Raw genomic sequence first — 24,606 nt, 5'->3', positions numbered from 1 at the left:
GAATTGAAATGGGGGTGGGGGGGGGTCTCAGTTTTATAGTGAGCCCAAATTTAGAGCAAGTTTTAACTTGTCTGACATGTCATGGGAAACAATTATATTAGTATGTTTTGTTCCTACATCAGAGCTGGGGATTTTTTTGGATTGTTTTGATGCTGTATGTAAGGTTTACATGCAACGTAGTGTTTGTTACAGTCCTTGCACTGTATTTTGTAAATGACATTAGTTTCGCTTGTTGTCTGTATAGGTTCTTTCAAGTTCATTAGCTGCTGTTTTAGTGTTGGTGGGTTTGTAACAAACACTACATTGGACAAACAGGCAGCAAACTAGCCACAAAAAGACATGATCCTCTCTCACTAGTATCCTTATATACGGATGTGGAAGGACACCAGTTTGACTGGGACAGCATATCCATCCTAGGAAAAGCCAAACAAAGACACTCACGAGAATTCCTAGAAGTATGGCATTCCAGTTGGAACTCAATCAACAAACACTTCGGGTTAGACGCCATCTACCACCCCCTGAGAAAAAGAACCGGAAGTGATTTCACCCTGGGAAATGACATCACCAACCCAAATAAACACAAACATATAAATAGAAAGCAGACTTACCAGCAGTGCATTGCCTGAGGGTGTTTCCTAGTGGGATGACGAAACGTCTGGAAATGAACCTTCCAGCTCAGTGAGCAAACCTACATCCAGAACCTCAACCTGAGCTACAAATCTTCTCAAAGGTTGCTATCGCTGTAAAAAGCATGAATGTTTTCTGTGACAGTCCACATTCTCACTACTAGACTGGTGTACTGAACCGCTTCTGTTATAAAAGCTGTTGCCTCAGAAGCCTAGCCAGAAATCTCTAGAAAGTCAAGAGGCCAATATTTGTCTGACTCGGGTCAGAAAAGGTTTGCCTATTAGAGAGAATGCAGAATGCTTCAGTAGAGGGATCTGGATGTCCTTATGCATTCTAACCTTTTGTGGTTCATGTACAGCGAGTAATTGAGAAGGCAAATGGAATGTTGGCCTTTACTGTAATGGAGATGAATTATAAAAGTGAGGAAGCCTTGCGACAACTGTGCAGGGTATTGGTGAGAGGAAATACTTAAGGAGGGACATACTTACACTAGAAGCAGTATAGAGAAATTTCGTTGGGCTGACTCTTGATGAAGGGATTGGTTTATACGGAGAGATTGACTCACTGGAGTTTAGAAAAATGAGAGGTGATCATATTGAAATATCAGATTCTGAAGGAGCTTGACTGGACAGATACTGAGAGGAAGATTGCACTCATGGAGGAATCTAAACAAGGTTGGGAATAAGAGGCTCCCCACTAAAAACAAACATGGAGGAAATGCTTTTCTGAGAGTCATTAGCCTTTGGAATTCTCTCCAGCAAAGGTTGGTGGAAGTAGTGTCCATGAATGTATTTAAGGCTGAGTTAAGCATTACTGATTCACGAGGAAATCAAGTTTTCAGAGTGGCAGGTAGGTAAGTGAAGTTAAGGCAACAATTAGATCAGGCCTGGTCTTATTGAATGTCAAAGCCAGATTGATGGTTCAATGGCCTGCTTATCAGATCAAAACCAGAGAGTGAGCACTGAGAGGTTATTCAACTGATTAAAGCATTACAGGGCAAAGTGGCTTAGTGGTTCGCACTGCTGCCTCACAGTGCCAGGGACCCAGGTTCGATTCCAGCTTTGGGTGACTAATGTGGGGAGTTTGCACGTTCTCCCTGTTTCCGGCAGGTACTCTGGTTTCCTCCCATAGTCCACAGATGTGCAGGTTAGATGGATTGGTCATATTAAATGTTCCATACAGTCAGGATTAGCCATGGTTAATGTGGGGTTATCGGTTTAGGGGAGGATCTGGGTGGAATGCTCTTTGGGGGTTCCCCAAGTGACCTGCGCATGCACTTTCTAGCAGGGATCTCCAGAAGGTGTTGAATAGAAATCCTGGCTCTGAAATGCACAATGTCATCTATTTCATGAGATGAACAGAAAGTGTAAACAATAAATTGCAAAAGTCTTCCTTCAGCCATTGGCATGGTTCTACTCCGGAGAATTGCATCTGACATGTAGATTGGACTTCGTAAGAAAACATCCAGGACATTTTGATGTTAAAATGTCACATACTTATAATCTCCTGTAAAGCCATTAATTGCTGCTCTAATTCAAATTTTAATTGTAGAACTGGAATGTAACACACTTACATCACTGAACAGAGTTTAATTTGACTCGCACCTCTCCAGTGTAAGGCATAATCTTACCCAATTTTCTCCTACTATCCAGGTCTCACAGTTGAAGTTGCTTTAGCAATCCACTCTTAATTTTTCTTGCTAAAACCTTGAGTTTCACTTCCACTTCCTGAAATCTACTTTGTCTCTTTGCTATCTACTATAGTTGAATCTTTCCATCTTCAGGCTGACTCTACTGAACTCTTCATGGAAATTATGACCAATTTTTCTTCTTTTTTTTTAAAGATCTGACATAGTGCTTGGCTTGATTGTGGAATTCTTCCATAATATTTAATATTCAATAATAAGTGTTTTATATGTCACATTGTTCTGTTTTGATTATATTTTTCTGTAGTTTGATGTTTTGAAATTATTTGGAATTTTCTTACACCGGTAAATTTGCTGTGATTTCACATGCAGTGTTAGGGTCGCTACTGGATTACTTCATTTACATCATATAGAAAGATTTGGACTTTTTCAGAGTTTTGTTTGACAACTATATTTTATTGGCTATCCTAAGCAATGGAATGAAGCAAAATTATTCATCTGAAGGCTTCAAACCTAACCTATCTTCCTTGACTGAAAGCCAGAAGCCTTAAAAATAATCCAGGGTTTTAACTCCCAAATGCTATAAATATTTAGGAGCAGTCTGTTTCATATTTGGCAGTATTTAAAAACAAGTCAGTGTCTTTCAAATATTGGAAGAAATAGTGACTCTTTAAGCAGAGTTAAGCTTCTAATATTGGAGCAATTTTGGACTTTAAAGATTTATTTTGTCAGCTGAGGTAGTGATACAGAATCAGAAATTGTTTGAGAAACTCAACAGGTATTGCAGCATCTTTGGAGAAAAAGCAGAGTTAACTTTTCATTGAGTGACTCTTAATTGGAACAAGTTATTTCTTTAGCATCTTACTTTTGAAAATGAGCATGAGTCAGACTGCTTCAAAATGTATCTTGTTCTCATGTTGTCATCCTACTGTTATAAAAGGGTAATGTTGGTCGTAGCATCACAATACAAGGTGTCTCGCAGATAGGAGTTTACTTCAAAAAGAAAGTTTGTGAAGTTGCGAGGGTATTTAGTACTTTACTACAGAATATAGGTAATTAGCAAAGGTTTGTTGTCTCTAAAGGTGAATGTGCACACCAGTGAAATTAATGGATTTATGTGAAGGAGACAATTACTGCAGAACATCAGAATCTCTACTCTTTCGCTTTTGTTCTTTTGGTCTTCTTTCACAGTACAAAAGATCATCGAAGGAAATAGTGAGCTCTTCACGGACACTCACTGCAAAGTGTGTAACGCTGTGCTGATTTCAGAGTCCCAGAGACTAGCACATTACCAGGTAATAACATGGCAAACCTTATGTCACCATGAGCTTGGCTGTTTGATAATCTGGAACGATTAATGCATGTTGAGCATGAATCCCAGATGCAAAATCTGTTTTTTATAAATAAAAACAACAGGCAGCTCCTTATTGGTTTGTTCTGCTGGTATAGTATAGAGGCATCCAGAATAGTGAACATCTCAAATCTATCTGTGATCTGTACTGACCCATTCCTGCTTCTACCTCCTCTTCCATCTTTGCTTCTCTAGCCAGTTATGAGAAGAATTGGTTGAGTTGATTCAGCCCTTTTAAAATAAAAATGTTGTGTGTCGGAATGATTTAGGTAAATGCTGAAACTTTGTGTAGAGATTCTGGGCTGCAAAATTGAAGTTTAATATGAATGTATCAATGTATTCTACCAATGGGTTATAACAAATATTTAAGAAGCTAAAACTTTCTAAAGTTAGAATTAATGTACAGGAAGATATAAGATCCTTTTGCTTGAACTGGCAAAAAGATACAGCCATTTCACTCCAGTGCATATCATTTTGTCTCATGAAGACTGACTCATGACTTTTGCACTGAAAATGTAGCATTTTAAATTTATACTATGGCTATGAAGGTTGTTTTCCATCAATCATTATTCAGATAATGTATTAAAAGTTCAGAGTTTCAGGTATTCATTGATCTCTAGATGTCAATCACTGTCTTCTGCTATAATCCACAGAGCAAGAAGCATGCTAATAAAGTACGTCGCTATGAGGAGCTCCATCAAGATGGTGAACCAGTTGCCAAAATAATAAAAAAGGATTCCACTGTAAGTTTCTATCAATCATAAATGATAGGGAAAAGAAGGAGGCTGTTTGATCACCTTGCATGTGTTGATCTGTTGCATGCACCTATCCAGAATTGAAAATATACTCTAGATAGGTACTAACCAGTTATAAAGGTTCAGCATAACTTCCTTGCTTTTGTACTCAATGCTTCCATAAAGCTGTGGATGCCACATGCTTTTTTTTGACAGCCTTCCTATCTTGTTCTACCAACTTCAGATACTTGTTTATGTATGCTAGGTTTTTCCCTTTAAATTTCTTCCCATTAAAATAAATCACTAAAAATTATTTAAAAGGTTCCCCATGGGAGACTTGTTAGCAAGGTTGGATCTCGAGGAATACAGGGAGAACTCGCCATTTAGATACATAACTGGCCCAAAGGAAGAAGACAGGGTGGTGGTGGAGGGTTGTTTTTCAGACTGGAGGCCTGTGAGCAGTGGAGTGCCACAAGGATTGGTGCTGTGTCCTCTACTTTTTGTCATTTACGTAAATATTTTGGATGCGAGCATAAGAGGTACAGTTAGTAAGTTTGCAGATGACACCAAAGTTGGAGGTGTAGTGGACAGCGAAGAGGGTTACCTCAGATTACAGCAGGATCTGGACCAGATGGGCCAATGGGCTGAGAAGTGGCAGATGAAGTTTAATTCAGATAAATGCAAGGTGCTGCATTTTGGGAAAGCAAATCTTTGCAGGATTTATACACTTAATGGTAAGGTCCTAGGGAGTGTTGCTGAACAAAGAGACCTTGGAGTGCAGGTTCATAGCTCCTTGAAAGTGGAGTCGCAGGTAGAGTCATAGAGATGTGCAGCATGGAAACCGACCCTTCGGTCCAACCCGTCCATACCGACCAGATATCCCAACTCAATCTAGTCCCACCTGCCAGCACCCGGCCCATATCCCTCCAAACCCTTCCTAGTCATATATCCATCCAAATGCCTCTTAAATGTTGCAATTGTACCAGCCTCCACCACTTCCTCTGGCAGTTAATTCCATAGACGTACCACCCTCTGCATGAAAAAGTTGCCCCTTGGGTCTCTTTTATATCTTTCCCCTCTCACCCTAAACCTATGCCCTCTAGTTCTGGACTCTTCAACCCCAAGGAAAAGACTTTACCTATTTATCCTATCCATGCCCCTCATAATTTTGTAAACCTCTATAAGGTCATCCCTCAGCCTCCGAAACTCCAGGGAAAACAACCCCAGCCTGTTCAGCCTCTCCCTGTAGCTCAGATGCTCCAACCCTGGCAACATCCTTGTAAATCTTTTCTGAACCCTTTCAAGTTTCACAACATCTTTCCAATAGGAAGGAGACCAGAATTGCACGCAATATTCCAACAGTGGCCTAACCAATGTCCTGTACAGCCACAACATGACCTCCCAACTCCTGTACTCAGTACTCTGACCAATAAAGGAAAGCATACCAAACACCTTCACTATCCTATCAACCTGCAACTCTACTTTCAAGGAACTGTGAACCTGCACTCCAAGATCTCTTTGTTCAGCAACACTCCCTAGGACTTTACCATTAAGTGTATAAGTCCTGCTAAGACTTGCTATCCCAAAATGCAGCACCTTGCATTTATCTGAATTAAACTCCATCTGTCACTTCTCAGCCGATTGGCCCATCTGGTCCAGATCCTGTTGTAATCTGAGGTAACCCTCTTCGCTGTCCACTAACCTCCAATTTTGGTGTAATCTGCAAATTTACTAACTGTACCTCTTATGCTCACATACAAATCATTTACGTGAATGACAAAACATAGAGGACCCAGCACCAATCCTTGTGGCACTTCACTGCTCATAGGCCTCCAATTCGAAAAACAACCTTCCACTATCACCCTCTGTCTTCTACCTTTGAGCCAGTTCTGTATCCCAATGGCTAGTTCTCCCTTTATTCAGTGAGATCTATCCTTGCTAATCAGTCTCCCATGGGGAGCCTTATCGAATGCCTTACTGAAGTCCATATAGATCACATCTACTGCTCTGCCCTCATCAATCTTCTTTGTTACTTCAAAAAACTCAATTAAGTCTGTGAGACATGATTTCCCACGCACAAAGCCATGTTTACTATCCCGAATCAGTCCTTGCCTCTCCAAATACATGTGCATCCTGTCCCTCAGGATTCCCTCCAACAACTTGCCCACCACCGAGGTCAGGCTCACTGGTCTATAGTTCCCTGGCTTGTCTTTACCGCCCTTCTTAAACAGTGGCACCACGTTTGCCAACCTCCAGTCTTCCGGCACCTCGTCTGTGACTATCGAAGATGCAAATATCTCAGCAAGAGGCCCAGCAATCACTTCTCTAGCTTCCCACAGAGTTCTCGGGAACACCTGATCAGGTCCTGGAGATTTATCCACTTTTAACCATTTCAAGACTCAGTAAATACTGTTGGAAAATATTCATTTATTATCTACCTCATTTTCTGGGGCTCCACACAAAGGCTGCCTTGCTGATCTTTGAGGGGCCCTAGTTACCCTTTTGTCCTTAATATATTTGTAAACAACCTTTGGATTCTCCTTAATTTTATTTGCCGAAGCTATCTCATGTCCCCTTTTTGCCCTCCTGATTCCCTCTTAAGTGTACTCCTACCTTCTTTATACTCTTCTTAGGATTAATTCGATCTATCCTGTCTATACCTGACAAATGCGTCGTTCCAATGATCCATAAATGTGAATCCTCCTCCCATACACCAGCTCCTCAGCCATGCATTCATCTGCTCTATCCTCCTATTCCTGCCCTCACCAACTTGTAGCGCTGGGAGTAATCCAGATATTACTACCCTTGAGGACCTCCTTTTTAAATTTTTGCCTCACTCTCTAATCTCCCTTCAGAATCTCAACATTTTCCCTTCCTATATCGTTGATTCCAATGTGGACAATGACCTCTAGCTGGCCCCTCTCCCCCGTGAGAACATTCTGCACCCTCTCTGAGACATCCTTGATCCTGACACCAGGGAAACAACACACCACTCTGCTTTTTTTTCTGCTGGCCACAGAAACGTCTGTCTGTACCTCGGACTACAGAATCCCCTAACACAGTTGATCTCTTGGAAGCTGACGTACCCCTCCAGCATTAGAGCCAGTCTCAATACCAGAAACTTGGCTGTTTGTGCTACGTTCCCCTAAGCATCCATCACCACCTACATTTTCCAAAACAGCATACCTGTTTGAAATGGGTATATCCACAAAAGACTCCTGCCCTAGCTGCCTACCTCTCTTACCCTTCCTGGAGTTAGCCCATCTATGTGACTGTATCTGAGACTTTCCCCCCTTCCTATAACTGCCATCCATCACATACTGTTGCTGTTGCAAATTCATCGGTTCTATCTGTCTGTCCAACCGATCCACTCGATCTGATCAGATTCACATCCAACAGCATTTATGGCAGATATAATCTGCAGTAATCCTTAAACTCTCTTTAAACTTCCACATCTGTCAAAAGTACATATCACTGCAAAGGCCATTTTTTTGCTCCTACACAATCTACAGACCCAGAAAATAGCAGTCTTATTCCTCTACAAAACATTGCCCCAGGTTAAATTAATAGCTGTGGTTTATATTTGAAGTTTAATCAAGAGACTTATCTCCAAAACCATATCATCAAGAAAGAACCCACTGTACTCATTAATACAGCCTTTCTCTTGGACAGACTTAAAACACAATTAACTTACCTGATTCTGTGTTGTGAAGTTCGCCCAAACCGCTTACTTCAAGATTAGTTGTGAAATTCACTGTTTGTTAATTTTCCCAGATGCAGTCCGATGTCCAGTGACATGAATTCAAAACTGTCTCTCGCGCGCTCTCGCGCTCTCTCGCGCATCCAGTCATAAATAGTAGTGGATAAGGATATGATTCACCCTGGAAGAGGAAATTCCACAAAAATCCCAATAAGCAATGAGGGGAAGCCCAGCAAATTAGTGCAGTGGACAAGGCTGTGAGGCATTTACGTCCATCCCAGCCTAGAAATGTCAAGTTAATGCTCCATCTTGGTCTCTTGTATCATCCCCAGACTAATGGTGGTTACCATTAGCCAGAAACTGAAGTGCATCTGCTCCATCAGTACTGCAAGATACAGTAATAATCAGAGGCTGTAAATTCAGCAGCAAGCAACTTGCATTCTGACTCCGCAAAGTGTCCACCTACAAAGCAGAGATCTGGAGTATGATGTTTCATTATAAGAGGAACGCTGAAGCAACTTCACTTCCTCCACCACTGATACAATGTTATCCGTGCATGCTTCTACAATGGGAAGGCGATGACTTATTGGTATTGTCAGTAGACAATTAATCCAAAAACTTGGTGAATGTTCTGGAGTCTAGATTTAAATCCATCCTCTAGCAACACAAGATTCTGCATCCCCAGGTACTGTGGGCCATCAACAACAGAAAAGTATTACAGCATAATCTGCAACCTTGTGGCCCGGCATATCTCCCACTCTCCCATTCCCATCAATCCAATGGGACTAACCCTGGTTCAATGGAGAGTGCTGGAGGGCATTCCGGGAGCAGTGGCTTGTATGGCTAAAAATGAATTGTCAAACTGATGAAGCAACTAAACAGGACTATTTGCATGCCAAAAAACATAGGTATCATGTGATGGACAGAGAAAAAGGACTCTGGATGCTGGAGATCAGAGTCAAAAAGTGTGGTGCTGGAAAAGCACTGCAGGTCAGGCAGCATCTGAGGAGTAGGAGAGCCCTTCATCGTAGAAAGAGCTAAGCAGTCCCAAAACCAATAAATCACATGTAAGTGCAGCAGTACTGCTACCTCCAGTTATGAATGATGAGGGGTAATTAAGCAACTCACTGGAGGAGGCTCCACAGATATCCCCACCCTCAATGCTGGAAGGGCCTGGCACTTCAATGTTAAAAAAAAAGGCTGAAGTGCACGCAATACTTTTCAGTCAGAAGCGCTGAGGGATTCCATCACAGTCTCTTCCTGTTGGCCCAGCATCTCAGAATCCAGTCTTCAGCCGATTCAATTCACTCTGTGATATCAAGAAATGGTTGGAGGCACTGGATAGTGAAAAGGCTACAGGCCTTGACAATACTGTAGTACTGAGGAACTGTTGAACATTCGCAACTCCTCAGACACTAAAGCAGTCCATGTCCAAATGCAGTAAGAGAAAGTGAGGACTGCAGATGCTGGAGATCATGGAGTGAAGAAGGGCTTATGCCCGAAACGTCGATTCTCCTGTTCCTTTGATGCTGCCTGACCTGCTGCGCTTTTCCAGCAACACATTTTTAAGCTCATGTCCAAATGCAGCAAGACCTGGACAATAAAAAGTGGCAAATAATATTCACATTGCACAAATGCCAGACAATGACCATCTCCAATAAAAGACCACTACCCCATGACATTCAATGGTGTTACCATCACCGCATCCCCCACTATCAACATCCTTCAGTTGACCAGAAACTCATTTATATGGACTTGCCCAATAAATACAGTGGCTACAAAAGCAGGTCAAAGGCTAAGAATACAGCTGTGAATAACTCACCTCTTTACTTCCCAAAGTCTGTCCACCATCCACAAGGCACAAGTTAGGAGGGTGATTGAAAGTTCCACACTTGTGTAGATGAGTGTAGCTCCAACAACATTCAAGACGCTTGACACTACCCCAGACAAAGCAGCCCATTTCATTGGCACCAAATCCGCAAAATCATCTCCCTCCGTCACTGATGCTCAGTAGCAGCATTGAGTACTCAATCTACAAGAAAAACTGCAGAAATTTGCTTTAGATTCTGTGACAGCACATTTCAAACCCGCAGCCACTTCCGTGTAGAAAGTCAAGGGCAGCAGATGCGTGTGACCACCACCACCTGCAAGTTCCCCTCCAAATTACTCACCATCCTGACTTGGTAACATATCCTGTTCCTTCACTGTCGCTGATCAAAATCCTAGAATTCACTCCCTACCGGCATTGGTCTCTCTACAACTTGTGGACTGCAGTGGTTCAAGAAGGCGTCTCATCACTTCTTTCTCAAGGAAAACTAAGAAGACAAGAATTCTGACCTAGCTCCTGATGTTCATGTACCATGAGTGAATTTTTAAAAAATCTTTTTAGGCTACTCCATTTTTTTGTTGCCCAGTGCAGTTAGAACATAGAAAAGTACAGCACAGAACAGGCCCTTCAGCGCACGATGTGGTGACTATTATTCCTAATCTAAAACAAAATAACCTAACCTACGCACCCCTCAATTCACTGCTATCCATGTGCATGTCCAGCAGTCGCTTAAATGTCCCTAATGACTCTGCTTCCATCACCACAGCTGACACTGCATTCCATGCATTCACAACTCTCTGCGTAAACAAACTACCTCTGACGTCCCCTCTATACCTTCCCCCTAATATCTTAAAACGATGACCCCTCACGCCAGTCAAACCTACCCTGGGGAAAAGTGTCTGGCAATTGACTGTATCCAAGTTTCTCATTACCTTGTATACCTCAGTTAGGTCACCTCTCTTCCTCCAGAGAGAAAAGTCCGAGCTTAGTCAACCTCTCTTCGTAAGACAAGCCCTCCAGCCATGGCAGCATCCTGGTAAAACCTTCTTTTCACCCTTTCCAAAGCCTCTGTATCTTTCCTATAGTAGGTCGACCAGAACCGGACACAATATTCCAAGTGTGGTCTCACCAGGGATTTGTAGAACTGCAGCAAAACCTCGTGGCTCTTAAACCCGATCCCTCTGATAATGAAAGCCAAAATACAATATGCTTTCGTACCACTTGGGTGGTAACTTTCCATTTGATCTATATACTTGAACACCAACATCCCTCTGTTTCTCCACACTGCCAAGAGCGCTGTCTTTAATCCTTTATTCAGCATTCATGTTTGACCTTCCAAAATGCATCAATTTGTATTTACCCAAGTTGAACTCCATCTGCCATTTCTCAGCCCATCTCTGCATCCTATCTATGTCACGCTGCAGCCCTCTATACTATCAGTGGCACCTCCAGCCTTTGTGTCATTAGCAAATTTACTAACCCACTTCTCAACCTCCTCATCCAAGTCATTTATAAAACGTATAAAGAGCAGAGCCCTGAGACGCACCACTGATCTCCAGGCAGAATACTTTTCATCCATAACCACTCTCTGCCTTCTGTCAGCCAGCCAATTCTGAATTCACACAGCCAAATCTCCCTGTATCCCATACCTCCTGACTTTATGAATGATCCTACCATGGGGCACCTTATCAAATGCCTTGCTGAAGTCCATATACACCACATCCACTGCTCAACCTTCATTGACCTGTCTTGTCGTCTCCTCAAAGAACTCAATAAGATTTGTAAGGCATGACCTGCCCCTCACAAAGCCATGCTGACTGCTTTTAATGACTCTGCTTTTCCAAATAGTCATAAATCCTATCCCTCAGAATTATTTCCAAAACGTTGCTGACCACAGACGTAAGACTGACTGGTCTGTAATTGCCAGGGATTTCCCTATTCCCCTTTTTGAAAAAGAGGAACAACGTTTGCCTCCTTCCAATCCTCTAATATGACTCCCGTGGAGAGTGAGGAAGCAAAGATCTTCACCAGTGGCTTAGCAACCTCCTTTCTTGCTTCCAGAGCAATGTAGGATAAATCTGGACTGGCCCTGGGGATTTATCAATCTTAATGTTTGCCAAAATTTCCAGCACATCAACATCATCAAACTTGATCTGTTCAAGCCTATTTCCCAGCTCCTCAAAGTTCTCATTCACAATAAGGTCCCTTTCCTTGGTGAAAACTGAAGCAAAAAACTAATTTAAGGCTTAGACTCTACGCACAAGTTCCCTATGCTATCCCTGACCAGCCCTACCTTCTTGAATATGCTCTTATTCCTCATGTATGAGAAAAATGCCTTTGGGTCTCCCTAATCATTCTTGCGAAGCCTTTTTTGTGCCCCCTCATGGCTCTCCTAAGTCATTTCTGAGCTCCTTTCTAGTAAGCCTGTAATCCTCTAAAGCTGTGCTAGATCCTTGCTTCCTCCACCTTATGTAAGCTGCCTTCTTCATTGGACGAGAAGCTCCTCTGTTCTTGTCATCCAAGGCTCCTCAATCTTACTCCTCCTCGCCTGTCTCAGTGGAACAAATTTGTGCAATACTCGCACCAATTACTCCTTCAACTTGCTCCTTGCAGTTCTTCAACTGCAGCCTCCTTTACTGTGACATTGACATTACTTTCTTTAATGAAGACAGATTTAACACCTTGGCTGTGCCTTTTGCCTCTTCAAGGTGACCTCCTTTTGGCGCTTGATTAGCCCCGTATTTTGTTTGATTATCCTTTTTTGTATACTGGTAAAAGACAACTTTGGGTTCTCACTTATCTAGTGCATTCCCTTTGCCCATCTTCTATCCTTTATAGTTCTTTCCAAATTATTTTTGTGATTTTTATGATTGCTTCTCTACAAGTCATTTGTCATAAAATCCTTATATATATTTAGTCATTCAGGAAGCTTTGACTTTGGATTATCTTCCTTTGCTCCTTTTAAAAATTTTCTTATTTTGTACCTGAACTATTTTCTATTTGAAGGACATCATGTGTCCATAATAAATTACAGACAAAGGGATGCTAAACTATAATCATTGGTTGTGGATGTGGGTGTGTGTATACAGTCAGTTCTTCTATAACGCGATGGTTGTGTTCTTGTGTGGCCATGTATTATAGAAAAATCGCTCTTTAGAAACAGCGCTTAAAGTGTTGCCGATGTAATCACGTTACAGCCAACAAACATTTTAAAAGTTCGTGCTTTAGAAACAGCATCCCCAATTTGTCAGTTGCATTCCAGTGAATTCGGGTTGACATAATGCACATTATAGCAGAATAACCCGTATTAAACATACTTTATGTGTGCACATACATACTTTATATATGCACACTTTATGTATGCACATACATGCAAAAGATAAGACATATTTATATACCTTGTGGATGGGCGAAATTCAAGATGAAATATTGAATCAACAGAGGCCCACTGCACTGAATGTGTGTAAAATGCTGTTTACCCTGTCCACCTATAAATTCCTAGATCTCAAAATTACTGTTGGCATTCTGTTTAGAAAACTGAAGTGTTCTTACAAGCTGAGTTTAGTATTTTCTTTAAGGAAAATCAGTTGTGGTTAACAGTTCAGTCCCTTTAAGTAGGCTTTGACTAGGTGTTAATTATTAAATGTGGAAGATGATTGACTACTTGTTATTAGTTTGTAGCTGAAGGATATAACTCAGTTTTAACATCTTGGCACATATGACACAACATTTAAAGGCAGTGGGCATCAACTGGTCCATCATTTTTTTTTAAAGTATATCTACTTACAATGCAAATAAATACATTTTCATGTACATGTTTAAATAATAAGTAAATAATACTGTGTGTGTAGAGAAATGTGTTTGTCATTTTAACAGATAAACCCAAATCCGATCAAACTCTGTTCAAAGATTTGTGGTATGATTAATTTAAAACAATAATGTTAATAGTAGAGTTAATGCAATGAATCATTTCTGAACTTTTCTACAGGACAGTAGCAATGGAGAAGTGGATCGGAATAAGTATTGTCCTCTATGTAATATGACTTTCACATCACCAGTTGTTGCCCAATCCCATTACCAGGGAAAAAACCATGCAAAAACTCTAAAACTGAAACAGAAGCAAGATGAAATAGCCCCAGCACCCTCTGGTAAGTGATCTTGAGTGTATTGTCAAGGCTGGATACTTAAGTTTCAGTGCATGATCTGTTCAATTGCATTGAAAATTGCGACAAGAAGTTTGCCATATTGTGGTGGGGAATGGTAAGGAAATATGTAAATGGCTTGATGTTCTATTTGATCCTATTCCTGCAAACCTGAAAATGAAATTGTTGCATTCCTCCAAACGTTTAACTGTATTCCACCTCAATGTTCTCAAAGGAAGTTACTTTTCATTTTCTATGTCACTGTAAATTGGTTGTTCAACTTTTCATAGTCACGACCATATTTCAGTTTTTTCTGACTTGGGATAGTCTATAAGCAAATTTCATAAAGAAAATTTTGGGAAATCATGTTTCTCAAATTTAAGTATTTTTGCAGAGGTGTTCAAGAAGAAGTATGAAGGCAAAGCAGTAGACGTTGCCAACATGGTCTGTAGGAAGGCCTTCGACAAGTTTCTGCATGGTAGACTGGTTATTAAGATTAGATCACATGGGATCCAGGGAGAGCTAGTCAACTGGATACAAAACTGGCCTGACTGTAGGAGACCGAGGATGCTGGTTAAAGTTTGTTGTTCAGACTGGAGGCCTGTGACCAGTGGTGTGCGGCAAGGGTCAATGCTGTGTCCATTGTTGTTCATCATTTACATAGAAAGTATTTGAATGAGAATTTAGGAGGGATGGTTAGTAAGTTTGTGGATGGCACCAAATTTGGTGGTATAGTGGACAGTGAAGGAGGTTATCTCAGAATACACCAGGATCTTGATCAGCTGGGCTGGTGGGCCAAGTAATGGCAGATAGAGTTGAATTCAAATAAATGTGAGGTGTTCTATTTTAGTAAGGTAAACCCAGACAGGACTTACACAATCAACTGTAGAGCCCTGGGAGTGTTATGGAACGGAGAAGTCTAGCAGTGCAGGTACAGAGTTTCTTGAAAATGGTGTCAAAAGTAGATAGTGATGGTGTTTGGTATGCTTGCCTTCATTGGTCAGAGCATGTGGTACAGGTGTTGGGGCATCATGTTACAGCTATACAAGACGTGGGTACGGCCACATTTGGACTACATACAATTCTGGTCACCCTGCATTAGGAAGGATGGTATTAAACTGGAATGGGTGCAAAAAAAAAGTTTACAAGAATGTTACTGAGACTGAGAGATTTTGAGTTATAAGGAGAGGCTAGATAGAGTTATAGAGATGTACAGCACAGAATCAGATACTTCGGTCCAACTCGTTCATGCCAACTAGATATCCCCAACCAATCTAGTCCCACCTGCCAGCACCCGGCCCATATCACTCCAAACCCTTCCTATTCATATATCCACCCAGATCCCTTTTAAATGTTGCAATTGTACTAGCCTCCACAACTTCCTCTGTAGCCCATTCCATGCATGCACTACCCTCTGCGTGAAAAGGTTGCCCCTTAAGTCTCTTGTATCCTTCCCTTCTCGCCCTAAACCTATGCCGTCTAGTTCTGGACGACTCCACCTCAGGAAAAAGACTTTGCCTATTTACCCTATCCATGCTGGTCATGATTTTATAAACCTCTATAAGGTCACGCCTCTACCTCCGACACTCCAGGGAAAACAGCCCTAGCCGAACCAACCTCTCCATATAGCTCAAATCCTCCAACCCTGGCAATATCCTTGTAAATCTTTTCTGAACCCTTTCAAGTTTCACAACATCTTTCCGATAGGAAGGAGACTGAAATTACACGCAATATTCCAAAAGTGGCCGAACCAATGTCCTGTACAGCCACAACATGACCTCCCAACTCCTATACTCAATTCTCTGACCAATAAAGGAAAGCATACCAAACACCACCTTCACTATTCTATCTACCTGCAACTCTACTTTGAAGGAGCTATTAACCTGCACTCCAAGGTCCCTTTGTTCAGCAACACTCCCGAGGACCTTACCATTAAGTCCTGCTAAGATTTACTTTCCAAAAATGCAGCACCTCGCATTTATCTAAATTAGATTAGATTACTTAGTGTGGAAACAGGCCCTTCGGCCCAACAAGTCCACACCAACCCGCTGAAGCACAACCCACCTATACCCCTACATTTACCCCTTACCTAACACTAGGGGCAATTTAGCATGGCCAATTCACCTGACCCGCACATCTTTAGACTGTGGGAGGAAACCAGAGCACCCGGAGGAAACCCACACAGACACGGGGAGAACGTGCAAACTCCACACAGTCAGTCGCCTGAGGCGGGAATTGAACCCGAGTCTCTGGCGCTGTGAGGCAGCAGTGCTAACCACTGTGCCACCATGCCGCCCACACGGTGGGCAAACTCCATCTGCCACTCTTCAGCCCATTGGCCCATCTGGTCAAGATCCTGTTGTAATCTGAGGTAACCTTCTTCGCTGTCCACTACTCCAATTTTGGTGTCATCTGCAAACTTATTAACTATATCTCTTACGCTCACATCCAAATAATTTTTATAAATGACGAAAAGTAGTGGACCCTCAGCACCGATCCTTGTGGCACTCCACTGGTCACGGGCCTCCAATCTGAAAACCAACCCTCCACCACCACCCTCTGGCTTCTACCTTTGAGCCAGTTCTGTATCCAAATGGCTAGTTTTCCTTATATTCCATGAGATCTAAACTTGCTAACCAGTCTTCCTTGGGGAAGGCTGAGACTTTTTTCCCTTGAGCATAGGAGGCTGAGAGAGTAACCTTATAATGGTTTGTAAAATCATGAAAGGCATGGATAAGGTGAATTGCCAAGGTTTTTACCCTTGGGTAGGGGAGTTCAAAACTAGTGGGCAATGGTTTAAGGTGTGAAGGGAAAGATGTAAAAGAGACTAGAGGAGCAACTCTTTCAACCGGGGTGGTGCGTATATGGAACAATTTGCTAAAGGAAGTGGTAGAGGTGGGCACAACATTTAAAAGACCTCTGGACAGATACATGGAAAGAAGTAAATATAAAGGTATATGGGCCAAACACAGGCAAATGGGACCAATTCTGTTTTAGTACCTGGTCAGCATGGACAAGTTGGACAAAAGGGCCATTTCCCACGCTGTATGACTATAATATTTGCCACTACAGTAAAGATGAATTTTATGGAAAATAAAAAGCAATAAAATAATATTTAAAAAAGTAATTATTAAAAATGATTGATTGGATATATTTAGGGTTAGGCAAATGAGTGAATCAGACGTTAGGTTGTTATTTAAAGAGCGACTGGTGGTTGCAGTTGGGTGGGTGTGTGAGTTAGTGACTGGATGGTAGGTAGGAGAAGGATTGATGTAGAACCTCTACAGTGTGGAAACAGGCCCTTTGGCCAACATATTCACACAGACCCTCCGAAGCGCAACCCACCCAGACCCATTCCCCTACCCTATTATCTTATATTTACCCCTGATTAATGCTTCTAACCTACACATTCCTGAACACTCTGGGCAATTTAGCACAGCTAATTCATCTAACCTGTGCGAGTTTGGATTGTGGGAGGAAACCAGAGCACCCAGAGGAAACCCACACAGACATGGATAAAATGTGCAAACTCCACACAGACAAGTCGTCTGAGGCTGGAATCGAACCTGGATTCCTGGCGCTGTGAGGCAGCAGTGCTAACCACTGAGCTGTGCTGTCCTGTGGTGGGAGATTTGGAGGAAACACACAAAATTGAAGGATTTAGACAGAAAAGACAGCGAGAAACCATACTTATTGAGAACCAAGAGAAAGTGGTTTGAGATGATTAGGAATGGTTTTTGGATCTGGGATACATGGCTTAAGAGTTTGGCGAAGGGAGGTTCAATCATGCATTTCAGAAGGCAATTGCAAAGTACCTGAAGGGATTAACAGGATGGAAGAGTAGGGATGGGTGAATTGCTCTTTCAGAAAGCTTGCACAGTCATGACAAGCTAAGTAGTCACTTTCTGTGCTGTAACCGTTCTATCTAATGAATTAAAAGTGATACAGATAACCAGTAATATGGAGACATCTATTCAGTGCAGAGTTCCAAGAACAGATACAAGTTCTGTTGTGGACTTTGTTGTTGTAGAAAACATTATCCAGGTCAAAATTGCTTAAGTTAGCAAGTACTGTCAATTAGTTTAGTACAATTGAACAAAATTTAACGTAAGTATTACAGTATTGTTAGGATTGCAGTATTCATGCCTTTGGCCAAACCATTTGAAGATTTTCCAAAGCAAATCTAGAAATTAGATACTGGATCCAACTGGTCGTTGGACAAATAATGGTAGCAGCTGAGACTGAAAGTCAGTCGGATCAAATGGCTAAACTATAATGACCAAGTTTCAAATTAAGTTATTGATTGAACTATTGGCTTTTTGAGAACATAACTTTTGTGCCGTACTGCAAAATTATTGTTTGGAGCAGCAAAAATATTCAAACTGGTTTTATACTGCAGTAAAAGGCGAAATTCTGGAGAAACTCAACAGGTCTGGTAATAGACATTCAGAAAAAGGGTCACTGGACTGAAACGTTGACTCTGCTTTTTCTCAACAGATGCTGACAGACCTGCTGAGTTTCTCCAGCAATTTCTGTTTTTATTTTGGATTTCCAGCATCCACAGTTCTGTTTTTTTTGTTTTTATACTGCCGTCATTTTGGATTCAGATTCTTGGTGACCAGAATCTGTAAAGTGACACCCTGAGCTATGTTGACGTCCTTAACAGATCAAAAGTCACAGACTCCCCCTTCCCCAAAAAAAATTAACCAGACTACAAGCCTGGTTATCAGCAATTTAGCTGATTTTAAAAATTGAGAGTTGGGTTATCAAAACAAGTGCCTTGTAGCCCAATCTAAAATAGCGTCATTGTGAGAACATCTTTTAAGACTTAAAATCTTTTGCTTATTTTGTGCTTTATCTCAAATGTCATAGATTCATATAGCATAGAAAAAGCCCATTGAGTCTGCAACAGCATAACTATCCCTAAAAGTGCGTTAATCTCAATTTCCTGCACTTGTCCTTGAATATTATGAAATTTGAAATGCTTGTTCAAATAGTTTTTAAAGGTTGTAAGATTTCGGACCTTCAGTACTTTCCCAGGCTGTGAATTCTAGATTCCACCACCTGCTGAGTGAAAGAGTTTTTTCCAAATCCTCTCTGGATCTCTGCCATTTACCTAAAACCGTGTCCCCTCGAGGTTGACCCCACAACCACAACAACTGCTCCTGACTTGACCTCATTATCTTACACATGTCAATTCATGTCCCCCCACTCCTCTAATCTTCTCTGCACTAAAGAAACAATCCAAGCCTATCCAGTTTCCCCTCATGCCTCAATTTATCCATCCCAGATAATATCCTGGTGAACCTTATCCATACCCATTTCAGTGTTATCACATCCTTCCTGTAGTGTGGCAACGAGAACTGTACACTCCAATTGTGGCCTCACCAATGCTCTGTACAACTCCAACATTACCTCCTTGCTGTGATCCGCTATGTCATGACTGACGAAAGCAAGTGTCCCATATGCTACCTTAACTATCCTATTCACGTTCTGCCGACTTCAGGCATCTGTGAATAATTACCCCAAGATCCCTCTTGTTCCTCTAAGTTACTCAGTCCCCTGCCATTCATTAAATACTCCCTGAATTTCATATGCATTAACCTTCTCACTCTGTTTTCCATGTGCTACCTTATCAAAAGCTTTGCTAAAATCCATATAAATTACTTAACTTCCCTCACACACTTAATCACATCTTCAATGGTGAATATTAACCTAAGCCTTTCCTAGTGAGTAGTGATTTGGCCCTTCAGAATTTTCTCCAATAGTTTCCCTACTGCTGAAGAAGGGAAAAGATGGAGATTCTGAAGGGAGATTAGAGAGTTAGGCAGGAATTAAAAAGGAGGTCCTCGAGAGTTGTAATATCTGGATTACTCTTAGTGCTATGAGCTAGTAAGGGCCAGAATAGGAGGATGGAGCAGATGAATGCATGGCTGAGGAGCTGGTAAATGGGAGAAGGATTCACATTTTTGGATCATTGGAATCTCTTTTGGGGTAGAAGTAACCTGTATATGGAGGGATTGCACCTAAATTGGAAGGGGACTAAGATAGGATCTGCTGGTGCAGCTCGGGAGGAATTTAACTAGTAAAGTAGCTGAGACTGAGACTGGTATATTTGAGTATAGAAGTGAGTCAACCAGTCAGGGCAGGCAGGGACAATGTAGGACTAGTAAATTAAACTGCATTTATTACAATGCAAGGGGCCGAACATGGAAGGCAGAGCATGGTGGCTCAGTGTTTAGCACTGCTACCTCACAGCACCAAGGTCCCAGGTTTGATTCCAGCCTCAGGTGACTGTCTATGTGGAGTTTGCACATTCTCCCTGTGTCTGCGTGGGTTTCCTCCAGGTGCTCCAGTTTCCTCCCACAGTCCAAAGATGTGCAGGTCAGATGAATTGACCATGCTAAATTGCCCATAGTGTTAGGTGCGTTAGTCAGAGGGAAATGGGTCTGGGTGAGTTCATCTTCAGAGGGTTGGTGTGGACTGGTTGGGCCGAAGGGTCTGATTCCACACTGTAGGGAATCGAATCTTAAAAAATAAACTCAGGGCATGGTTAGGAACATGGGACTGGGATTTCATAGCAGTTACAGAAACATGGCTCAGGGACGGGCAGGACTGGCAGCTTAATGTTCCAGGATACAAATGCTACAGGAAGGATAGAAAGGGAGGCAAGAGAGGAGGGGGAGCGGCATCTTCGATAAGGGATAGCATTACAGCTGTGCTGAGGGAGGGTATTCTTAGAAATACATCCAGGGAAGTTATTTGGGTGGAACGGAGAAATAAGAGAGATGATCACCTTATTGGGATTGTATTATAGACCCCCTAATAGTCAGAGGGAAATTGAGAAACAAATTTGGAAGGAGATCTCAGCTCTCTAAGAATAACAGGGTGGTTACGGAGGGGATTTTAACTTTCCAAACAGACTGGGACTGCCATAGTGTTAAGGGTTTAGATGGAGAGGAATTTGTTAAATATGTACAAGAAAATATTTTGATTCAGTATGTGGATGTACCTACTAAAGAAGGTGCAAAACCTGACCTACTCTTGAAATAAGGCAGGACAGGTGACTAAGGTGTCAGTGGGGGAGCACTTTGGGGCCAGCGACCATAATTCTGTTAGTTTTAAAATAGTGATGGAAAAGGATAGACCAGATCTAAAAGTTGAAGTTCTAAATTGGAGAAAGGCCAATTTTGACGGTATTACACAAGAACTTTCGTAAGCTGATTGGAGGCAGATGTTTGTGGTAAAGGGACGGCTGGAAAATGGGAAGCCTTCAGAAATAACGAGAATCCAGAGAAAGTATATTCCTGTCAGGGTGAAAGGAAAGGCTGGTAGGTATAGGGAATGCTGGATGACTCAAGAAATTGAGGGTTTGGTTAAGAAAAAGAAGGAAGCATATGTCAGGTATAGACAGGGGAGATTGAGTGAATCCTTAGAAGAGTATAAAGGAAGTAGGAGTATACTTAAGAGGGAAATCAGGAGGGCAAAAAGGGGACATGATATAGCTTTGGCAAATGGAATTAAGGAGAATCCAAAGGGTTTTTACAAATACATTCAGGACAAAAGGGTAACTAGGGCTCCTCAAAAATCAGCAAGGCGGCCTTTGTGTGGAGCCGCTGTAAATAGGGGAGATACTAAATGAGTATTTTGCATCAGTATTTACCGTGGAAAAGGAAATGGAAGATATAGAATGTAGGGAAATTTAGCAGATGGTGACATCTTAAAAAATGTCCTTATTACGGAGGAGCAAGTGATGGATGTCTTGAAATGCATAAGAGTGGATAAATCCCCAGGACCTCATCAGGTGCACCTAGAACACTGTGGGAAGCTAGGGAAGTGATTGCTGGGCCTCTTGCTGAGATATTTGCATCATCGATAGTCACAAGTGAGGTGCTGGAAGACTGGAGGTTGGCAAACGTGGTGCCACTGTTTAAGGGTGGTAGGGACAAGCTAGTGGACTATAGGCCAGTGAGCCTGATGGTCGTGGGCAAATTGTTGGAGGGAATCCTGAGGGACAGGATGTACATGTATTTGGAAAGTCAAGGACTGATTAGGGACAGTCAACATGGCTTTGTGCGTGGGAAATCATGTCTCATAAACTTGATTGAGTTTTTTGAAGTAGTAACGAAGAAGATTGAAAGCGGAGCAGTAGATATGATCTATGTGGACTTCAGGAAGGCATTCTACAAGGTTCCCCATGGGAGACTGGTAAGCATGGTTAGTCCTCACTGAATACAGGGAGAACTAGCCACTTGGATACAGAACTGGCTTGAAGGTAGAAGACAGAGGGTAGTGGTGGAGGGTTGTTTTTCAGACTGGCGGCCTGTGAACAGTAGAATGCCACAAGGATCAGTGCTGAGTCCACTACTTTTCATCATTTATATAAATGATTTGGGTGTGTACATAAGAGGTATAGTTAGTAAGTTTGCAGAAGACACCAAAATTGGAGGTGTAGTGGACAGCGAAGAGGGTTACCTCAGATTATTAGTTCATGGGTTGAGAAGTGGCAGGTGGAGTTTAATTCAGATAAATGTGAGATGCTTCATTTTGGGAAAGCAAATCTTAGCAGGACTTAATGGTAAGGTCCTTGGGAGTGTTGCTGAACAAAGAGACCTTGGAATGCAGGTTTATTGCTCCTTGAAAGTAGAGTCGTGGGTCAATAGGATAGTGAAGAAGGCGTTTGGTATGCTTTCCTTTATTGGTCTGAGTATTGAGTATAGGATTTGGGAGGTCATGATGCGGCTGTACAGGACATTGGTTGGACCAGTATTGGAATATTTCATGCAGTCCTGGTCTCCTTCCTGTCAGAAGGATGTTGTGAAACTTGAAAAGGTTCAGAAAATATTTACAAAGCAGTTGCCAGGGTTGGAGGATTTGTGCTATAGGGAGAGGCTGAACATGCTGAGGCTATTTTCCCTGGAGTGTCAGGGGTTGAGGGGTGACCTTTATAGAGGGTTATAAAATCATGAGGGGCATGGATAGGATAAATAGACAAAGTCTTTTCCCTGGGGTGGGGGAGTCCAGAAGTAGAGGGCATAGGTTTCGGGTGAGAGGGGAAAGATGTAAAAGAGACCTAAAGGGCAACATTTCCACGCAGAGGGTGGTACGTGTATGGAATGAGCTGCCAGAGGATGTGGGGGAGGCTGGTACAATTGCAACGTTTAAGAGGCATTTGGATAGGTATATGAATAGGAAGGATTTGGAGGGATATCGGCTGGGTACTGGCAGGTGGGACTTGTTTGGCTTGAGTTATCTGGTTGGCATGGACGAGTTGGATCAAAGGGCCTGTTTCCATGCTGTATAACTCTGACTGTATGATTAAGTGATGCTCACTGGTCTGTAATTTCCTGCTTCATCTCTACCACCCTTCTTAAAAAGTGGAACCACATTCGCCATCCTCTAGTCCTCTGGCACTTTCCCCATGTCCAGAGAAGAATTAAAAATTTATTCCAAAGTCCCTGCAATTTTCTGCCTCCCCTCCCATAGCAGCCTGGCATGCAATTCATCCAGGCTAGGGGATATATCTGTTTTAAAGCCCCTCCAGCACCTCCCCATTTCTTGTGTCAAACTGTGCAAGTTCCTCACAGTCCCTTTTCCTGTATTCCGTACCTACGTGCTCCTTTTCCAGAATGAAGACCAAAGAGAGGTATTCATTCAATACCCTTCCAATTTCCTGCAGCTTCACAAACAGATTGTACTCTTGGTCCCTAATTGGCCTGACTTTTTCCCTGATTAACCTCTTTCCTTTAATGTATTTATAAAATATCTTCGGGTTCTCTCTAATCTTGTTCACAAATCCTTTCCCTTGCCCCATTTTTGCTCTTCCGATTGTTAAAAGTTTTTTCCGGTACTTCCTGTATTCCTGTAGGGTCGCAGCTGAATTGCTCCCTGTAGATTTGCTAAAAGCTGTTTGCACTCATGTAAAAGTGTTTTAAAGACGTGTCAGAAATGGCAGCTTTGTTAGTTACCCCAATATCTACTCTCAGAAGTGACTCATTGTTTTTGTTCTCGGTAGTTGAGAAAGAAATGTTTGCCAGGATACTAGGAGAAACTTCCTATTTTTCAAATATTGTCAGTTACTAGCTCGTATCCAGTTGAATTGCAGGAACAAATTGCTTTATTACATATTAAGGACATCATGTCTTGACAACACAGCACTTTCTCAGTATTGTGCTGGAGTATCAGATTCTAGTCTTGGAATAGGGTTTGAATTTAGTTTTTTCCCTCTAACATATCAATGCTGAAATTGTGAAGTATAATGTGCAGTTTTTGTCCCCTTTGGAACATATTATTGCCAAAGAGGGTGTGCCATAAATGTTCATCAGACTTTTTCCCAGGATAGTGGGACTGTTCTATGAAGGGTGGTTGGAGAAATTGGACCCATATTCTCTAGAATTTTGATGAGTGAATGATGATCTCATCAAACAGATAAATTACTTTTGAAATTGACAGGATAAGTGCAAGTAAGATGTTTCCCATGGTTTGGGAGTGTAAAATCAAAGAATACTAACAAAAAATAAGCACAAGACAATTAAGACCAAGACTACTCAAATTTTGTGTGTTCTTGTATCTTAAAATT

The 24,606-nt window shown here is 41.9% G+C and overlaps 1 protein-coding gene across 3 annotated transcripts in view; it reads left to right on the top strand.

The window, feature by feature from the left end:
- LOC132823311 (zinc finger protein 346-like) overlaps positions 1–24,606 on the top strand; it is a 62,720-nt gene that overhangs the window by 14,650 nt on the left and 23,464 nt on the right. For all 3 annotated transcript variants that reach the window (XM_060836986.1, XM_060836987.1, XM_060836985.1), the window contains 3 exons: positions 3,464–3,567; positions 4,277–4,366; positions 13,874–14,033. In XM_060836986.1, the coding sequence (XP_060692969.1) occupies positions 3,464–3,567; positions 4,277–4,366; positions 13,874–14,033 (354 nt within the window). The remainder of the gene's footprint in view (positions 1–3,463; positions 3,568–4,276; positions 4,367–13,873; positions 14,034–24,606) is intronic.

The sequence above is a fragment of the Hemiscyllium ocellatum genome, chromosome 16 (genome assembly GCF_020745735.1).
Source record: "Hemiscyllium ocellatum isolate sHemOce1 chromosome 16, sHemOce1.pat.X.cur, whole genome shotgun sequence".
NCBI classification, from domain to species: domain Eukaryota; kingdom Metazoa; phylum Chordata; class Chondrichthyes; order Orectolobiformes; family Hemiscylliidae; genus Hemiscyllium; species Hemiscyllium ocellatum.
Note: the sequence above shows the minus strand (reverse complement) of the source record. Positions and strands in the feature narration are given on the sequence as shown.